At 34.4% G+C, this 18,616-nt stretch overlaps 3 protein-coding genes across 3 annotated transcripts; 1 reads left to right on the top strand and 2 right to left on the bottom strand.

The window, feature by feature from the left end:
• Positions 1-7: 7 nt before the first annotated feature.
• On the bottom strand, positions 8-1,557 carry LOC116132295 (plant-specific TFIIB-related protein PTF2-like; the record flags this gene model as incomplete). Its single annotated transcript, XM_031417955.1, has 1 exon — positions 8-1,557. A coding segment is annotated over exon 1 (1,371 nt), but the record flags the coding sequence as incomplete, so codon positions are not given.
• An 11,541-nt stretch (positions 1,558-13,098) lies between these two features.
• LOC116132175 (inactive protein RESTRICTED TEV MOVEMENT 2-like) lies at positions 13,099-14,222 on the top strand. Its single transcript, XM_031417837.1, has 2 exons — positions 13,099-13,189; positions 13,270-14,222. Exons 1-2 carry the CDS (start codon positions 13,099-13,101, stop codon positions 14,052-14,054), a joined length of 876 nt encoding a protein of 291 aa, XP_031273697.1. The 3' UTR covers positions 14,055-14,222.
• A 330-nt stretch (positions 14,223-14,552) lies between these two features.
• LOC116132199 (double-stranded RNA-binding protein 1-like) lies at positions 14,553-18,264 on the bottom strand. The gene is made up of 7 exons (XM_031417861.1): positions 17,985-18,264; positions 17,682-17,768; positions 16,797-17,066; positions 16,329-16,564; positions 15,965-16,184; positions 15,143-15,310; positions 14,553-15,032 (listed from the first exon to the last, which is right to left on the bottom strand). Exons 1-7 carry the CDS (start codon positions 18,199-18,201, stop codon positions 14,665-14,667), a joined length of 1,566 nt encoding a protein of 521 aa, XP_031273721.1. The 5' UTR covers positions 18,202-18,264; the 3' UTR covers positions 14,553-14,664.
• Positions 18,265-18,616: the final 352 nt, after the last annotated feature.

Genomic DNA, 18,616 nt, shown 5'->3' on the forward strand with positions numbered 1-18,616 from the left:
CCATAATCTTATTAATCCTTACCTTCGCAGAATTTATCTTTGCTCGCCTCTTCTCATTTGCCATGCAGCCATTAACAAATGACGGAGGCATAACATCCAGCCCTACATCTTTCTCCAAAATTTTCTTAAGCATAAGTTTCTGGCTCATTTCTGATTTTCCATTCCACCATTCCCTACAGGCACTACGCTCAAACCCTCTCCTTCTCTTCCTTCCATGTAACTCTTCACTCTCTCCTACTAACCTCCTACCATCAATCTCATTTGAAAACTTAGCATAAATCATTCCCAGGCATTCATGAGAAAGCTCAATCTTATCACCATTTCCAACCCCTCTTCTAGTCAACCCACTTCTATCATCCATATCAAAATACTGAGCATCACTTTCCACCTTATCCTCATCAATCCCATACTCAAAATCTTTTTCCAAACACTCCCTAACCACATCATCAAAATCAACCCCACCACACTTTAGCCCTTCCCTGCCTTCTTTTCTCTTCTCCCTGGACTTCAACTCCATATAACGCATTACAAAAGGTGCATTCTTCACTATGTTCTTTACATTCACATCCTTTCCCCATGGCAACGCTTGAGCCACCTTCACAAGCGCTTCCAACAACTCCGAGTGTCTCTTTCTACATGTTCCAAGCACACAATGTACCTCCTTGGCAACATCCTCAATCCTCAATCCAACCCCATTCAACTCTGCAACAAACACCAAAACAGCTGCCACCAATGGCATTGGTCTCCTCCCAGTCGTCAAAAACCACTTCACTGCACAATTCAACAAAAACACTCCTTGTTGTCTCATCTGCTCCAACTTATCCCTCTCCAATTCAACCAATTTTGACAATTTCGAGTTACTAAACACTTTCTCAAACATAATCACAATATCAAATTCAGGCAACTTCAAATTCAAAAACTCAACCACACGCGTAACCATTCTTCCTAATTCATGCACATCACAATTCAAAACAGACGCAACCTCACCCAGAGGTAAAGATTTATTCTCCATTCTCATAACAAAATAACCACACGCACCGATTAAAATCGGAAACCACTCCCCTAACCCAAATTCACCCTCAGTGATTTTATTAATCATGTTTTTGACATCCACGGATCTTTGACCGGTCAAATTTAATTTATAAGTATATTCATCGATTAATTTCTTAGATTCGTAAACTTTTTTATCTTTATAGTTTAGGACGGAGCCGGTACCTGCAGAACCGACGTGGATGTAAGTTCCGATAGGGCCATCGCGACCGTAGGTTTGGGGGTCAAAATTGTCGAATGATTGGACCGTACCGCACGATGCGCAAATCAGGTTGCCGGATATGTCATCGTGGGTTAGAGATTTTGACCAGCAGCTAGTGCACGACATTTCTGATGGGGTTTGGAGGCGTTTGGTTCTTGAGAAAACTCCAATTTTAAACAGAATTTGGGAAAGATATAATTGATAGCTGAAACAAAAACCCTAGCAAAACCCTCTGATATAATTTCAGTTTCACTGGGAGGAGAAAATATATTAAAATATTTGCGTTTTGTGTAAACAGAAAAAGCCGCTGAGTCCCTGTTGTTGGATTTGGAGAAGTACTTTCACAAAAGAATTATATAGATAAACCGAATCTGTGTATCGAAAAACGTAACAAAATCATCACTGTTGATTTTTAATTAATGGTCGGAATTTTACTATGTTATTAGAGGCATAAATTTAGTGTACAACCTTTGGTGGCTCTTTCATTTTCATTCACAAAAATACTAGTTTCAAATTCTTAGTCCTTATATAAATACAGTTACTTTTAAAACGGGTTAATGTATAAAAAAAAAAATTTACCCCTAATTTGAATTAAAATTTTTAATTTGACCTTAAAAGAAATATATACAGTATAATGTTAGTTATCTTACAAATTAATACAAAAATAAAATATGAATAATTGAAATATTATAAAAATTTATGTTACTATTCCGACCATGCCAACAACGACATTTCCGGATTGTGAAGATAAAGAAACCCTCAATCTATTCTTTTGTGCTACATCCATCATCTGATTATTGAAGAATTGATATCCGGTCATATTTTTTTGAGACAATCTCTTTAATGTGCCCCATATATTTAGCGTTTTGATGACTTTTTCTTTTATCGTTGAAAGTGTTTAAACCAACTTACATATATCTTAATTAATTTATAAAACTTTTAAATTGTTAACCAAATAAGAACTCTAATCATCATCCTTTTTAGTGTCCTGTAGCTTTTTAACTGTCGCAGTTGGCAAAAATAAAAAATATAATTTACTTAAAAAGATTTTGTTAAAATACTATTTTAAGATATATAATAAGAATTGAATACATACTAAGTTTCTTTGATGTGACCTCCACAATGTGCCTCATGCATTTACTGCCATGGCGGTTTTTCGACTGCCACCTTTATCCCAAATCAAAAAGGTGATTTACTTAAAAAGATTTTGTTAAAATTGCGGTTTTTTATAACGTCTATTAAAATTATGGGTGAATTTGTCACTATCAGGTTATATTGGGCTACTTTAATGGGGTAGAAAATAATGGGTGAATATGTTAGTCTTTTATAAACCCTTTAAAATATAACCCATAGTAAACCTATGACATGAAATTCTGGATTAATTATAATTAATTGAACTCAACTTCTTGAGTAGTGAATGTAAAATCTTAAATACAGAAAATATTATCTCATATATTCAATTTAACTTAAATTTTGACTTAAAAGTTATAATAGAATAAGACATTATTCCAAATTTAGAAATCATGGATCACAAAATCATATAATATATATGAGGTAGGTTATTGAATCACAAATGATCTGCAGTAATACTATATAGGGGTGTTTAAAAGCGGTTAACCAGTGAACCGAACCGGTTTTCGGTTCAGGAAAATTCCTGAATCAAAACCAAACTGATTTAGGGGAAAACCAGTTTTTCAGTTAACCGAAAAACCGGTTAATCGTTTTGAAAAAAACCAGTTAACCGGTTTTGAACTGGTTTTCCCCTAAAATTGATTAAAAATTTTTTTTTTTAAAAAAATTCCCGAATTAAATTGTAAACATCAACAATATATATCCAAATAAAAATTAAACATTCATACATATCCATTGTCCACAACTAACAACACATTAAAAATTGATACAAATAAATTTAATTTTTATTTTATTTTAATATATAATATCCATTAAGATTATTTTATTATTATTATTATTGTTATTATAAACTGGTTAGTATAATCGATTTTAGTTAATCAGTTTGCATTTTCACCCAAATTGGAAACCGAACCTAAAATCCGGTTTTTTGAATTCTTTGAAATATAGCAGAACCGGTTTTTCGGTTCGGTTCGGTTTTTACATTTTTTTTGAACACTCCTATTACTACACTCACAAACACTTCTCACTAACTTTCTATGACAAATACGACGTGTCAGCTCGTAATTGGTCAGTTTGCAATGGGTCTCGCTTAACCAAATGTGAACTGACCAACTGCGAGCTATCATATCAGTGTTTGTGAGAGAAAGTTGTGAAAAATGTTTGTCAACCTATCTTATAATATTCTTCGAAAAATATATAATAATTATTTTATAATTTAGTAAAAGAACAAAATACAAATTAAAATATTATAAAAGGGTATGTTACGGCAACAACTGTGACCAGCGTTGTCCTTGCAACGACATCTCCAACTCGTGAGAAAAGAGGAGGCTTTGATCTATGCTTTTGCGTTACATCTATCATCTGATATTACAAGATTGACCACACATAATGTTTCTTTAAGGTGGCGTTTATAACATGCCTTACACATCTGGTGCCAAGGTGGCTTTTCAGCTGCCACAGTTAACCCAAATAAAATAAAAGGTGATAAAATACTATTTGTTGATAACGTCTATCAAAATTATCGTGGATTTGTTACTACCAGATTATATAGGGCTTCTCTGTTATTTAGTCCAAACCTAAGGGTGAATATACTATTCCTCATATTTATTAAAAGAATCCGTGAGTGAAAAGATGTTAGTCCCTATTGTTTTGATCCTACGAAGGACACATTAATTTTAAACTTTCAAAATCGTCCTCTAAACTCACGGTCGTTAGAATGAAATAAATAGACAAATGGCATATCGCTTCCACTACTAAATAAAACATTTAAATTATAAAAACCTCCTACAAAGTTTTTAGATGGGGTTGAACATTTATTTATTTTAAATAAAATAAATAAATCAAAATGGATTAATTTTACATAATCTATTAACATTAAAATAATTTTTACTGGACTAATCTTCATTCACAAAATCTTTTTTGTCATAACCATAACCACACTCCACCAATCTCCACAACACACCCCTTCTACTCCCATCGCCGTCTTCTAACCTACCACTATTTCCACCTCCTGACCACCCTTGTAATTAGCAGCGCCACCTCTTAACCTCTTACAACGAGATGTGTTTAACCCATTGTGACATCCCCTTTATCTTCATATTAGATTTGTGATCGGTGACTTTGTTTTATGCCGTGGGTTTTCCCACCGTGGTTTGTACTGTTTGCCAATTTAGTACATTTTGTTAGTTACTGTTTTTTTATTTTTTAAATAAAAATATTAATTTCTGTGGCCCATTATTCTTTTTTAATATTTAAATAAATTACTCCTCATATCAATTATTTTTCCCTTAGATAGTGGATAGCGGGACATGTGGGAAGACATAATGCCTATCCTATAATGTTTCTTCTTTTCATAGGAAAGAAGTCTATAGAACAACATACGTTATATTTTCTACAAAGAAAAGGGTCTCTAGTCTAACAAAGAAAAGTTTGTGATATCTCTATCAATTGCATGGATTAAGGTCTTGAATAGACTAGACTAAAAATTCTCAAATATTTGGTGTATGTGATTTCTTAATATTGGAATCTGTTGCTATGGCAAGAGACATGTGTTTTTGGCCTCACTTTAGTTTATTAAAATTGATGACATATTGCTTACATTTGGTATGAGAGCAATATCTCGTCTAGTTTTTGGTTCCGTTAAATTTTTTTATTTGGATTTCTTTGATTGCTATTATCAATGATTATGTTGAATTGTTGCTAGAATGTGTTTTTCATTCATTAAGGTTTGTGATTCTTCTACATATTATATTACTTTTGTTTTGGAGGTTTGCCAAACTAATGGAGGATTAAATTCCTTATGCAATTGTGAGAAAAACAACTATTGAATTGTCAAACAAACAGACTTATAATGACTGAGGATATTGCATTCAAAGTTTGGGTTCATAATGGATCATTTCAGGTCGAGTATCGGTTGCAGACCCTATTGAAGGTTAAGACACTTCAAAATGACATGTCGTTTTCTTCCTCTAAGAAAACAACATGCATTTCAGAGTTCTGGGTTCATAGTGGGTCATTTCAGGTGGGTATACGATTGCAGACCCTAGTGAAGGTTAAGACTTCAAAATGACATGTTGGTTTCTTCCCTTAGAAAACAACGTGTCGTTTTGTCACAAAAGAGTCGCTTGAACCGAGAAAAACAACATGTCGTTTTGAACACTTAAAAAAAAAACGAACGTGTTGTTTTAATCAAGGAGAGGCCTTTTTCGGTTGTCTGGGCTGACTTTGGCTTATGGGGATGAGTGAATTCATTTAAATAGTCATTTTTGACATTTTGGGCTTATTAGTTTGTTTTTCTTTGCAAATTACTACTTGTACAAATTTATTTAGGATTGTTATACATAATTAATTTTCTATGCATATTTTAGTTTTCCTTAATATAAAGAATTGATAATTGACATAATGTTTAGTTAATAATTTTGATGTTATATTTAAGTTTACATTTGAGTAATTAAGTAATCGCCACAACATTCTTAATTGTGAAAATGTCTAGTGATTTTAAGTTTAGTCACACAAAGTCAATGACATCAATAATTGTAATTAATCATGAAAATATAATAATTTAAGTGGGGTAATGTTTATATTGAAGTGTTTAATTAGGATGGGCCGATGAGATAAAATTATTAAAAAAAAAAAAAACTAGTTGCCCATAGGCCTAGAAAATTATTTTAAAGATAAAATGCTAGTCTCATCATAAAGTAATTTAAATCGCTTGCGTGTTATAATCTAAGCCCACATGAAAGATTATAATGACATGTTGTTTTATTTGTTTGGATTGTTTTACATGGGTAAATATTCCATATTGGGTCATTGCATGTTTAGTAAGCTTTATTGTTTATTTTGCAGTTGTTCAAACTTTATATGTTTCAAATTTGATTCCTCTCATATTGCTCCTCTGAGTGGTGATAACTATGCTAATCGGAAGGAGAAAATTCTCCTAACATTAGGGTGCATAAACCTTGATTTGGCACTTCGAGTGGATGAACCACCAAAGCCCACAGAATCAAGCATCCAAGTTGAGAAAACATCATATGATCTTTGGGAAGAATCCAATTGTTTGAGTTTGATGTTTATCAAGTCTCATATGGGATAGTATTTAAGGATCCATTCTTGATTGTACTTAAGCGAAAGAATATCTCAAAACTATTCAGAATCAGTTTGAGACTTCGAACAAGGCATTAGCGAGCACCCTGATGACAAAAATGTGTTCCATGGAATTAAATAGTACCAAAGGTGTGAGTGAGCACATCATGTAGATGCAAGACATAGCCGCTCGATTAAAATCATTGGAGATTGAGATGTATGAGTCATTTCTAGTTCACTTCATCCTTTACTCGCTCCCGTCTAAATATGGACTCTTCAAGAACTCTTACAACACATATAAGGAGAAATGGTCATTCAATGAAATTCTGACCATGAGTGTGCAAAAGGAAGGGAGGTTGAATCAAGAGAGCATTGAAAGTGCACATTTGGCGACTCGTGACAAGAAACCATCCAAGAAAGGGAAAGGCAAAATGCCTCTTAGTCAAGTTAATAAAGGCGATGTCAAATGCTTCTTTTGTAAGAAGAAAAGACATATAAAGAAGACATGTCCCAAATTCAAGCATTGGTTTGAAAAGAAAGGTAATCTAATCTCTTTAGTGTGTTTTGAATCTAATGTAAGAAAAATGCTACGGACACCGACGCTTTGCACCGAATTTTTACACCGAATGATGTGTCCACTAAATCAGACGAGCCACGTATCACGTTAACAAATATTCCGTGAATAAACGACCGTCCATAAAATATGGACAACCATCCATTGTTATTGGACGGTAGTTCATTTGAAATGGACTCCCGTCCATATAATTTTAGATGAAATATTCATTTTTAAAGTATAAAATTTTTAGATGAAATAAAAAAAAAATTGATTTTAAGTAAAAGTATGGACGCCAGTCCACTGACGACCATCCAAATGAGTGGACTGGCGTCCATTCTCAATTTTTTATTTATTTATTTATTTATAAACAAAATGCAAAGTAAGAGGAAAATTGAATGTAAAATTTTTGGATTGAGACAGAAATTGAATGTAAATTTTTTTTAAATTAAACAATGGACATGTGTCCATCTAAAAGGGACGCCTGTCCATTGAATGTAATTTTTTTTAAAATTTTGCACCCGTCCATATAATATGAATGAGAGTCTATTAAATATGGACAGACGTCCATAAATGTTGGACGACCGTTCATTCCCGAAAGACTCCAGTGTGGTCACGTCTGACTGGTTGCCATGTCTTTCGGTACAAAAATTCGGTGTAAAATTTCGGTGTCTGTAGCATTACTCCTAACATAATTTATGTTTCTCATAACACTTGATGGATTGATTCTGGTTCCACAATCCATGTTGCCAATACCATGTAGGGCTTCTTAAACCAAAATAAACCGACGAAAAGTGAATGTTCCATCTATTCAGGAAACAAGATGCGTTCACATGTCGAGACGGTTGGGACCTATAGACTTGTCCTTAGATCTAGCTTTATTTTAGATGTTGAAAGAACCTTTTATGTTTCATCCTTTTTTAGAAATCTTAGGTTCAGTTTCAAAAATTTACCTTATGGTTTCAATTTCAATTTCATTGATACTTCCCTTCATTTGAATAAAGACGATGTTCATGTTGGTGATGGTATTTTAAATGATGGGTTATTTAAACTTCATTTAAATTCTACCCTTGTTTATAACCTTACGACTATGCATGGTAATAATGTTGGCATTAAGTGTGGTGTTATAAATGAGAAATTCTCCATGTTGTGGCATAAATAGAATTAAGAGATTGGTAAATGATGAAATCCTTTAGGCTTTTGACTTTACTGATTTTGGTACTTGTGTGGATTGCATTAAAGGAAAGCAAATTAACAAGGTCAAGAAAGGTGCCATGAGGACTAATGTTTTAGAGATTACACACACTGATATTTCAGGTCCTTATGAAACGTGTTTTAATGGTAAGAAATATTTCATTACCTTTATTGATGATTATACATATGTATCTCTACTTGCTTTATGATAAAGGTGAAACATTAGATGTTTTTAAAGTCTATAAAGTGAGTGTAGAGAACAATTGGGTAAACAAGTTAAGATTGTGAAGTCAGATAGAGGTGGTGAATATTATGGTAGGTACAATGAAAAGGGACAATTACCTTGTGCATTTGCAAAGAATCTAAAAGAATTAGGTATTGTGGCACAATACACAATGTTAAGCTCACATCTCAAAATGGTGTGGCTGAAAGGAGAAATTGAACATTGACGGACATGCTGAGAAGTATGATTAATAACTCTGATCTCCCGTTGCCTTTGTGGAGTGAAGCTCTAAAATTTGTAGCATATGTACTAAATAGGGTTCCAACCAAGGTGGTTCATAAAATGTTGTTTGAATTATGGAAAGGTTGGAAACCTAGTTTAAGGCATGCACATGTATGGTGTTGCCTAGTTGAAGTTAAGATCTACAATCCACATGAGACAAAGTTAGAAAAATATAGTTAGTGGATATTTCATTGGCTATATAGAAAAGTCTAACGGATACAAATTTCATTATCCATCTCGTGCGACGAGAATTACAGAATCTAAGAATGCAACGTTCCTTGAGAATGATGAGATTAGTGGGAGTAGCGAACCTCGAAACTTAGTTTTTAAGGAGGATAATAGTTTTGAACCTGCTCCTACATCTTCATATATATTGGTTGTGTTTCATGATAATTATCAGGAATCAATAACTCATGAACAACCAATTGTTGAGGAACCATATCATTATAAAGATATTCCTATAGATCCAGTTAAGCTGAAAATGTTGATGCAACATTGAGAAGATCTTCAAGAGTAATGAAATCTGCAATTTCTTCAGAGTATGTTGTGTACTTGCAAGAATCTAACATGGATATTAGTGCTGAAGATGACCTTATTACATTTTGATAGACTGTGAGTAGAAATAAATCCATATTATGGCATAATGCCATGAAGGATGAGTTGGATTTAATGGCTAATAACCAAGTTTGAAATCTTGTTGAGTTGCCTAAGGAAGGAAAGACCATTGGTTGACCAAAAGAGACTCTTTAGGCAATATTGAAAGATACAAGGCAAGACTTGTAGTCAAATGATTCACTCAACAAGAAGGAATTGATTATCACGATACTTTATTTCCTATTCCAAAGAAGAATTCATTTTGGACAATCATGGCATTGGTGGCTTATTTTGATATGGAGTTACATCAAATGGATGTGAAAACAACATTCCTTAATGGAGAACTAGAGGAAGAGGTTTATATGAAATAACCAGAAGGTTTCATTTCAAAGGGGAATGATCAATTGGTTTGTAGGATTAAGAAATCTATATATGGGCTAAAACAAGCCTCATATCAATGGTATTTAAAATTCCATAATGTCATTTCTTCATCTAGTTTTACGAAGAATATCATGGATCAATGTATATACCATAAGGTCAGCGGGAGCAAAATAGTTTCATTAGTCCTATATGTAGATGATATTCTATGTGCTTCAAGTGATTTGGGCTTACTTCATGAGATTAAGCGATTTCTCTCGAAACAATTTGATATGAAAGATATAGGTGAAATTTCATATGTCATAGGCATATAGATTGAGAGAGACAAATCCCAAGGGATATTAGGATTGTCTCAAGAAGCCTATATTAATAAAGTTTTTGAGAGATTTCATATGAAGTGTTGTACATCTAGTGTTGCAACTATTGTCAAAGGTGACAAATTCAAATTGGAATAAAGCCCAAGAAATGATTTAGAGAGAGAACAAATGAAGGACATTTCTTATGCTTCTGTCGTTGGAAGTTTAATGTATGCTCAGGTTTGCACAAGTCTGACATTGCATATGCAATTGGAATGTTGGGTAGATATCAAAGTAATCCATGTTTTGACTATTAGAGAGCTGCAAAGAAAGTCATGCAATACCTTTAAGGGACTAAGTACAAGCTTACATATAGGCGATCTAATAATCTAGAATTGATTGGATATTCAGATTCTGACTTTGCTTGTTGCCTTGACTCAAGAAAGTCAACATTAGGATATGTCCTCTTATTAGCTAGAGGGTCCATTTCTTGGAGAAGTACAAAACAATATTTGGTTGCTACTTTTATCACTGAAACGGAGTTTGTATAATGCTTTGAAGTGACATCACATGCTATATGGTTAGGAGTTTTATTTTAGGGCTTGAAGTTGTTGACACAATTTCCAAGCCATTGAGGATTTACCACAATAATTTGTTGCAATGTTTTTGGCCAAGAACAATAAAAACGGAAGTCGCAGTAAGCACATCAACATTAAGTATCTAGTTATTTGAGAACATGTCAGAGCCAACAAAGTGGTTGTTAAGCACATCGATACTAGATTGAGGATTGTTGATCCATGGACAAAAGGTTTACCACCTATTGCTTATAAGGGACATGTTGAACATATGGGACTTAGTTCTATTATGTAGTTTTTGTGTGATTGAGAGACCTTTTATGTTTGTATCACATTTTGTTGATTTGGAAAACTCCATTAATTTCATATTTGTCTTCTCTTATTTAGTAGTGTACATGAAGTTTGGAGAATAACAATACATCTTTGAATTTCGTTTGTGGACCCTGAATGACCATTTGGAAGTTCATTCATAAAGACATGTACCACATATGGTTCTCATTCAAAAGAAAAAGTTGCATTGTAATATGTGGAAAGTAATACTTGCTCTAAAGGACTTACTGCCACGATTCATGCAATTTAAACTCTTTTGTTTGGGTATGATGATATTATATCTATGGGAAAAAAACTGCTACATATTAAGTGTTGAATGGGCCAAGTGGGAGAATGTTACGATTTTTTATTTTTTAAATAAAAATATTAATTTTTGTGGCCCATTATTCATTATTAATATTTAAATAAATTACTCCTCATATCAATTAATTTTCCCTTAGATAGTGGATAGTGGGACATGTGGGAAGAGATAACTGCCTATCCATATAATCTCTCTTCTTTTGATGGGAAAGAAGTCTTTAGAACAACATACGTTATATTTCTACAAAGAAAAGGGCCTCTAGTCTAACAAAGAAAAGTTTGTGATATCTCCATCAATTGCATTTATTAAGGTATTGGATAGACTAGACTAAGAATTCTCAATCTTTTTCACAATATTTGGTGATTGCTATGGCAAGAGGCATGTGCTTTTGGTCCTGCGTTAGTTTATTAAAATTGATGACATATTGCTTACATGTTTTTGAAAATCGTTGATGAGACTTTTTGGGTTATGGAGCATGTTTTGGTGGTTCAATTTGATTTATGGGTTTTTGGTTTATGAAGCATGTTTTGATTTATGGGTTTTTGGTTTATGAAGCATGTTTTGATTTATGAGTTTTTATGGTTTCCTGGGTTATAAAGCATGCTTGATTTATGGATTTTGACATATTTTGATTTATAGGTTTATGAGTTTTCTCAGTTATGAAGCTAGTTTTAGTGTTTGAGGTTGATTTATGGTTTTTGGTTTTTGGCGTACGATGGTGATGGTTTAAGATTCAGGTTTGGTGTCTTTGGTTAAAGATGATTTTATTGTTATCTAGGCGATGAATTATAGGTTTTTGGTTATGTTGATAAATTCTTCGATCTTTTAGTTATGGTGTTTACTGTTATGGCGATGAATTGTTGCTTTCTAATTATGGCGATCATCAATGTTCTAAAAACTGGACCGAACCAGATCGGCCGGTTAGATCGGTCTAATCGTCGATTGGCCTTTTTTTTCGATCCAAGATTTCAGTTTCAGTGTTCATACAAATCCCTAATTTGATTGCTGGTGAACGAGGGGCTACCAAGTGTTGGAGTTAGAGGGCTTTTGTAGAGTGGAGGCCAGTGGTTTAAGTGGTAGTGTTGGATTGAATTTTCGACGTCAGAATAAGCCTGAATTTGACAGTAAAGTTCAACCCAATATGGGAATCACGACTAGCAAATAGAGGGCTACTAAGTGCCAAGGCTAGAAGGGTTTTGTAGAGTGGAGGTTGATGGTTTAGGTGGTGGTGTTTGATTGAATTTTGGAGGTTGGAATAAGCTGGAATTTGGCTACAAAAATCAACCTAATCGCGACTGTGTTTGTGACTCACGGCCGGCGAACTGAGGGCTACCAAGTTTCGGGGTTAGAGGGGTTTTGTAAAGTGGAGGACAATGGTTCAGATGGTAGTGTCGGATTGAATTTTAGCCACTGGAATTTGGCTGGAAATGTCAAAATAAAAACAGATCATAGGAGTGTATTTTCTATATTTTAAACCTGTGGGGACTAATTGTAGTTTTCAGGGGTGTGTTCGAAGAATTTAAACTTTTTGGACCATCGAAAACCGGCCATTTAACCAGTCAAACTGTGAACCGAGACCTTGACTAGTAAAAAATTTAAAGGAGCAACTAAAAGAAGTAGAAAAATTGAGGGCATGTTTGTTGGATTTAAACTTTAAAGAGGCATAAATAAATTTATAATTTGAGAATAAGCAGGAAGCTTGGGTTTTCCCATGCGTGAAGTTGAAGTGACCAACTCGACGTGATTAAAGCATAGCATACTTGCAGGCATTGAACAACCGAAAGAAATTTTGAAGCAAAATCAAGGAATAAGAATAATTATGGTGAAAGAAAAGATGAACAAAAACCAGAAGGCTCTTATGTGCTATAAAAGCAACAACCTAAACATTTCATTTTCACCCACAGAAATGGAACACAATCGCGTGTATGAGGAATTTGAGCCATCCACAGCTTGGCAACGGGAACCTACATACGACACTCTTATTCTTCAACTACCAGGTTCTTTCTCTTTCTGAAATTGCCTTCTTTTATTTAATCAACTTCTTTCTATTAATTAGTATCATATATTTTAATTGCAGGTTTCAAAAAGGAGCAACTCAAGGTTCAAATAACAACATCACGTAAACTGAAGGTGAGCGGAGAACGGCCAAAAGGAAAGGACAAATGGACCCGATTTTACTTGGAAATACCAATTCCTTCCAACTATGAGATCAATGACATTAGTGCAAAGTTTGAAAATGCCGCACTTTACATCAAACACCCTAAAGTTATTACACCAGCTCCTGAACCACCTACTGCAACAGAAATTCCAAAGCCTCAGAATAAAGGACAAGAACCACCTACTGAAACAGCTCCATCCATGGAGAAACAGCAAAGCCGAAAGCCGAAACAAGAGCTGCAAGCTCTAATGAAAAATGGGCAAGAAGAGGCCAAAAATTATGCTGAAACTGTTCCGGAGAAGAGTTTAGAGAGGAAGAATGAAGAGTTGGGAGATGCAGAGAAGAAAGGTGGTGGTGAAAAGATGGAGAATGAAGCAGCTGCTGAAACTTCGAATGTCAGAGATAAATCTGGAGTTGTTCCGGAGAAGAGTTTAGAGGGGAAGAATGAAGAGTTGGGAGGTGCAACAATGGAAGAGAAGCAAGGTAGTGGTGAAAAGATGGAGAATGAAGCGGCTGCTGAAACTCCGAATGTGAGAGATAAATCTAGAGTTGTGGAGGATTTCAAGAAGGCTTTTGGTGTTTTGGTGAGGGAGATGAAGCATTCAAGAAAGATTATGAACTTGATTGTGGCAACTTTATTTGTTCTGGTTGCTGTGATTTATGCAAGAAATGTAGTGAGGTCCATTGGTAAATCCCAGGACTAAACTCTATTAATGTGTCTACTTTGATCAAACTAATAAACTTTGTAAAGGTATGAGTATTTGAAATTGCATTCATTGTTCAATACAAATGGATTAAAATACTTATATGAGATAGTCTTATCATCTCATTTTTTTTAATGTCCAATAAAATAAGGATATGTTTTATGTGTATTTTTATGAGTAAAAAGGAAAATTATAAAAAACCTAAGTGGATCCATGTTATATTATTCCAAATTAACATAATTTCTCATTATTAACTTTGAAACATCCTAATGGGGGTTTAATCTTAACAGATTAAGATTAAATTTAAAATTATGTGTTTAAGATATGTTACAAAATGTCAAAAAAAAAATAAAAAAAATAATTAAGCTCTACTGGGATGAAGGAAAATTTCCAAGCTAAAAGAAAAAGCATCATATAAACTACATGAAATGTCATACAACGGAGACAATTTAAAAGTATGGCAATAACAACAATTATTTAATAAGTCTTCTAGTCTCAGCTTATAAAACCTATAACAAGTCTTTAAGTTAATTTCAATGTAGAAGAACATTTATTAGTAGTATTAAGATATCGATAGGCGATAAACGTAGTTACCAGAAAGATGCATTTTCTAATTGGTTTCATTTGGGAACTCCAAACTCACAGCCACCCACTGATTGTTACTAATTGGCAGCAGTGTGATGCCACTGGGGAATATAATCTCAGGGATGCATGTATAAACCCTCACCCTGTTGCAAAGCAAGTAGCTTCTGGTTTCTGCAGGTGTTCCGACGCTAGAGTTTGAAATTGAGAGAGAAGACACATCAGGTAATTGTGTCATCGTCATCGGAGGAGAAGGAAATGAGCATCCTTCGGGTGAGGTGGGCATATGAAAGCTAGACAGCGTGTCATCCATACAGGGAATAGATTCATCAGAGCTGCTTTTCCTTTCAGTTGAATGTACTTCTTCGACTAATTGTGTGATAGCCATTTTGTCATCTACAGTTGAAGAAACAATCAGTATAATTGTGGCTTATGCAACCTGAAAATGTTTCATGTTTTTAACATATGGTTAATCTAAAGAAATAGGAATTGGAAGTACAGGTTACCTTCACTATTATAAGCATATTTAGCGACCAAAGATGATGAGACACTGCTTTTTTCTTGGAGGTTTTCAGAGTCAACAGTGACTGCCAAGTCTGAGATACAAGTAGATTTCGAAGCTCTATCCACCTCAATGGTAGGAGAAGATAACCCATTTCTCTGACTCTGTCCACCTGAACTAAAACTAAAATTTAAGAACCAACTTGAACATTCTGCTATTCTGTTGTTTATTTATCCAATGAAGCAGAAACAATTGAGAGAGCAACAAAGAGATGCATTTATATGTTGCAGCTAAGTGGAAACACATTTTTGGCAGCATATATAAAATAAAACAGAAAAGCAAATTGTCAAATAACAAAAAGAATTGATCATTTGAAAAGTGAAATTGTCAATTACAAAGGGTTTTGGTTTACTCACACTGATAAGATGAAAAATTTGGAAATTAATGATGGATAAATAGCACAAATGAATTTCGGAAATTAATGATGATTGAAAACTTGGAACTAATCAGGAAACAGAAAATAGATCAATGAAACTGATGCTAATGGGCAGATCCGCAGATGAAAGATTCAACTAAATGAACTGAGAGACTAATGAAGGCTTGACGGTAAAATCTGGTAAAGCTCAGGAGTATTGTAGCTCAGAAATTGCATCCAGAGGAAGATAAAAAGAAAATTCCAAGCAGGCAATTAGATAATTGAACAAGATAAGCACCAAATAATAATAAAAAGAACAAAAAAGAGAACCACAGAGAGATATGAAAGGATTGAAGTTGTAAGTTCGAAAACACCATTGGCAAGATGTACAGTAGAAAAAGAGTAACATACTCTCTATTAAAGCCGTATAAGCAACTTTTGCTGCTTTGATCTCTGCCACTTTCTTGGATTTCCCTGCCTTCCCATAAAAAACCTCACCTTCTACTTCCACGGTGCAAAAAAATGTAGGCATGTGAGGTGCGCCAGATTTTTTTGTCTTATACTCTGGCATGGAAAGATCTTCTCTCTGGCAAAACTCCTGTAAGAGATTCTTGTAAAAGCCATAGTCTTCCTGGAAATTAGAATACAATCTATATTATAAGTCATCAGCACCTAACACCTCACACAATTACACAAAACTTATATTAAGTACTGATCATCTTTGTGCCCATCATATTGTTAATACTAAAATGGAGGATTCAGTTTTGGCACTCACCTCTTGAAATCCATCAAATGACAATGACGTTAAAGCTACTTTTGCAGCTGCATGTTCTGCTTGCTTTAGATTTGTGAAGAACTCAAGACTCTCAAAAGTGTGTCCGTCAACTGTAACTGTAGCCTTAAAGCGAGGGGCATGGGCAGGGCCCTCTGTTATACTATAATACACTGGTGACTCAAGAATTTTGCATCGAGCATAATTTTGCAGCCGATATTTGTATTGGCATTGCACATCTATAACGACAAATCAACTTGTAAGATATCTTACAGAGGTGAGATATCTGAGAAAATGCAGAAAGAGATGGGCAAATTACAGGAAATCAAACATGGTGCAACAAAAAATTAAAAAAAAAAATGTGTCCTTCACATGGAAGCAAGAAGCATGGTGTAAGCTGACTCCACCACTTGAAGTATTTAGAAAGTTATATTGTCTAATCTATTCTGCTCTAAGATGGATGTCAAAAACAAGAAACAGTCTNGGATTCAGTTTTGGCACTCACCTCTTGAAATCCATCAAATGACAATGACGTTAAAGCTACTTTTGCAGCTGCATGTTCTGCTTGCTTTAGATTTGTGAAGAACTCAAGGCTCTCAAAAGTGTGTCCATCAACTGTAACTGTAGCCTTAAAGCGAGGGGCATGGGCAGGGCCCTCCGTTATATTATAATACACTGGTGACTCAAGAATTTTGCATCGAGCATAATTTTGCAGCCGAGATTTGTATTGGCATTGCACATCTATAACGACAAATCAACTTGTAAGATATCTTACAGAGGTGAGATATCTGAGAAAATGCAGAAAGAGATGGGCAAATTACAGGAAATCAAACATGGTGCAACAAAAAATTAAAAAAAAAAATGTGTCCTTCACATGGAAGCAAGAAGCATGGTGTAAGCTGACTCCACCACTTGAAGTATTTAGAAAGTTATATTGTCTAATCTATTCTGCTCTAAGATGGATGTCAAAAACAAGAAACAGTATGTTATTGGACTTGGACATAGAAAAGTTTTTTTCCTATGATTTTGATAAATATACGATAGAAACAATAGCTTACGCTTAAAAAGTGTCGTATAGCTGAGCTGCCCTATCTCTTTCTGATAACAATTAATGATAGATAGTGCTACTACCATCCAATCTTCTGTGCAAATAAACTTCTGCAATATGCTAGTCCATCATAAATTAAAGATACCTCTAAAATTTGGTTCTTATCAGTTTTCCAAATGAAAAACAAATCCAAGAACTAAATGAGCCATGACAAGTCATGAGGAAGATTAAAAATATTTCTTTTACAGTACTAGCATTTTACAAAATAAAATTTTGTAAAAGAAATACATGATCATAAAATTCCACACCGTTTTTGTCGGGTGAAACTTGCAAATAGATCTCAGGACCCTTAAATGTCTCTCCGATTTCTGGTTCTCCAACACTGGGTTGAACACCTGATATTGAGAAAAATTGTAATTTATAGTGTATGTACTTAATTGAATGGAAGAAAAAATACAAAACCAGAGAAATTTTGATATTTAAAATACTGTTAATCAGTGTAATTAGAGAAATATGGAGAGTACAATTCTACATCATAATTTGTAACGTGAACTAAATATAAATAAAAAAAATTCACGACGTCGTTCATTGAAGTGCATTATTAGTCTTACCTGGAGAAGTAGTGAAGTGGAGATAAGCGAGCATGGCGGCATCGTTTTGTGAGTGTTTATAGGATTTGGAAGAAACAGAAGAGTGAAAGGAGAGGCCATTAACGGAAACAGAGGACTTGAAGCGAGGATTGTGGTCAGGTCCGTCTTTCATGGAGGAGTAGCTCGGCAAGCGCCAACGCTTCTCATGGCACAGCTCTTGCAGCTTCGTCTTGTACATTTTCTTCTTCTTTTTTGATATTAATTATGAGAGTTCTTGAAGCATTTTGATTTTGTGAATAACTTCAAATTCATGCATGCCGGGTGCTGTACTCCCATCACAATTGGTGATTGAGGGCGAAATTTTGTGTTCAATAAAGGAAACATGCAATGCAACGACCATTTCAGTCTTCCAATGGTAAGTGATTTGACACAAATCAGTTCGTGACACGCAAGATGTTTGAAGGATGCTCACGAAGAAACTCCATAATAACTAGTGAGAGGACCATTTTGTCATCTATAATAATTTCATCAAAAACCTTCCCTGTTAAATGCCTATACTATGACAAAAGTCTAATGATTTAACACAAAAATCATTGACGGCACCCAGTCCGGACCTGGGCTTTATAATATCCTGGGCCTAGCCTTGGCAAGCC

This window comes from Pistacia vera, unplaced genomic scaffold, assembly GCF_008641045.1.
Source record: "Pistacia vera cultivar Batoury unplaced genomic scaffold, PisVer_v2 Contig25, whole genome shotgun sequence".
NCBI lineage: Eukaryota > Viridiplantae > Streptophyta > Magnoliopsida > Sapindales > Anacardiaceae > Pistacia > Pistacia vera.

Excerpts from the sequence above, each read along its gene's own strand:
- LOC116132175 (XM_031417837.1), top strand. The coding sequence starts at position 13,099 with ATGGAACACAATCGCGTGTATGAGGAATTTGAGCCATCCACAGCTTGG. Across the intron at positions 13,190-13,269 it reads TCTTATTCTTCAACTACCAG|GTTTCAAAAAGGAGCAACTC; the intron begins GTTCTTTCTCTT and ends TTTTAATTGCAG.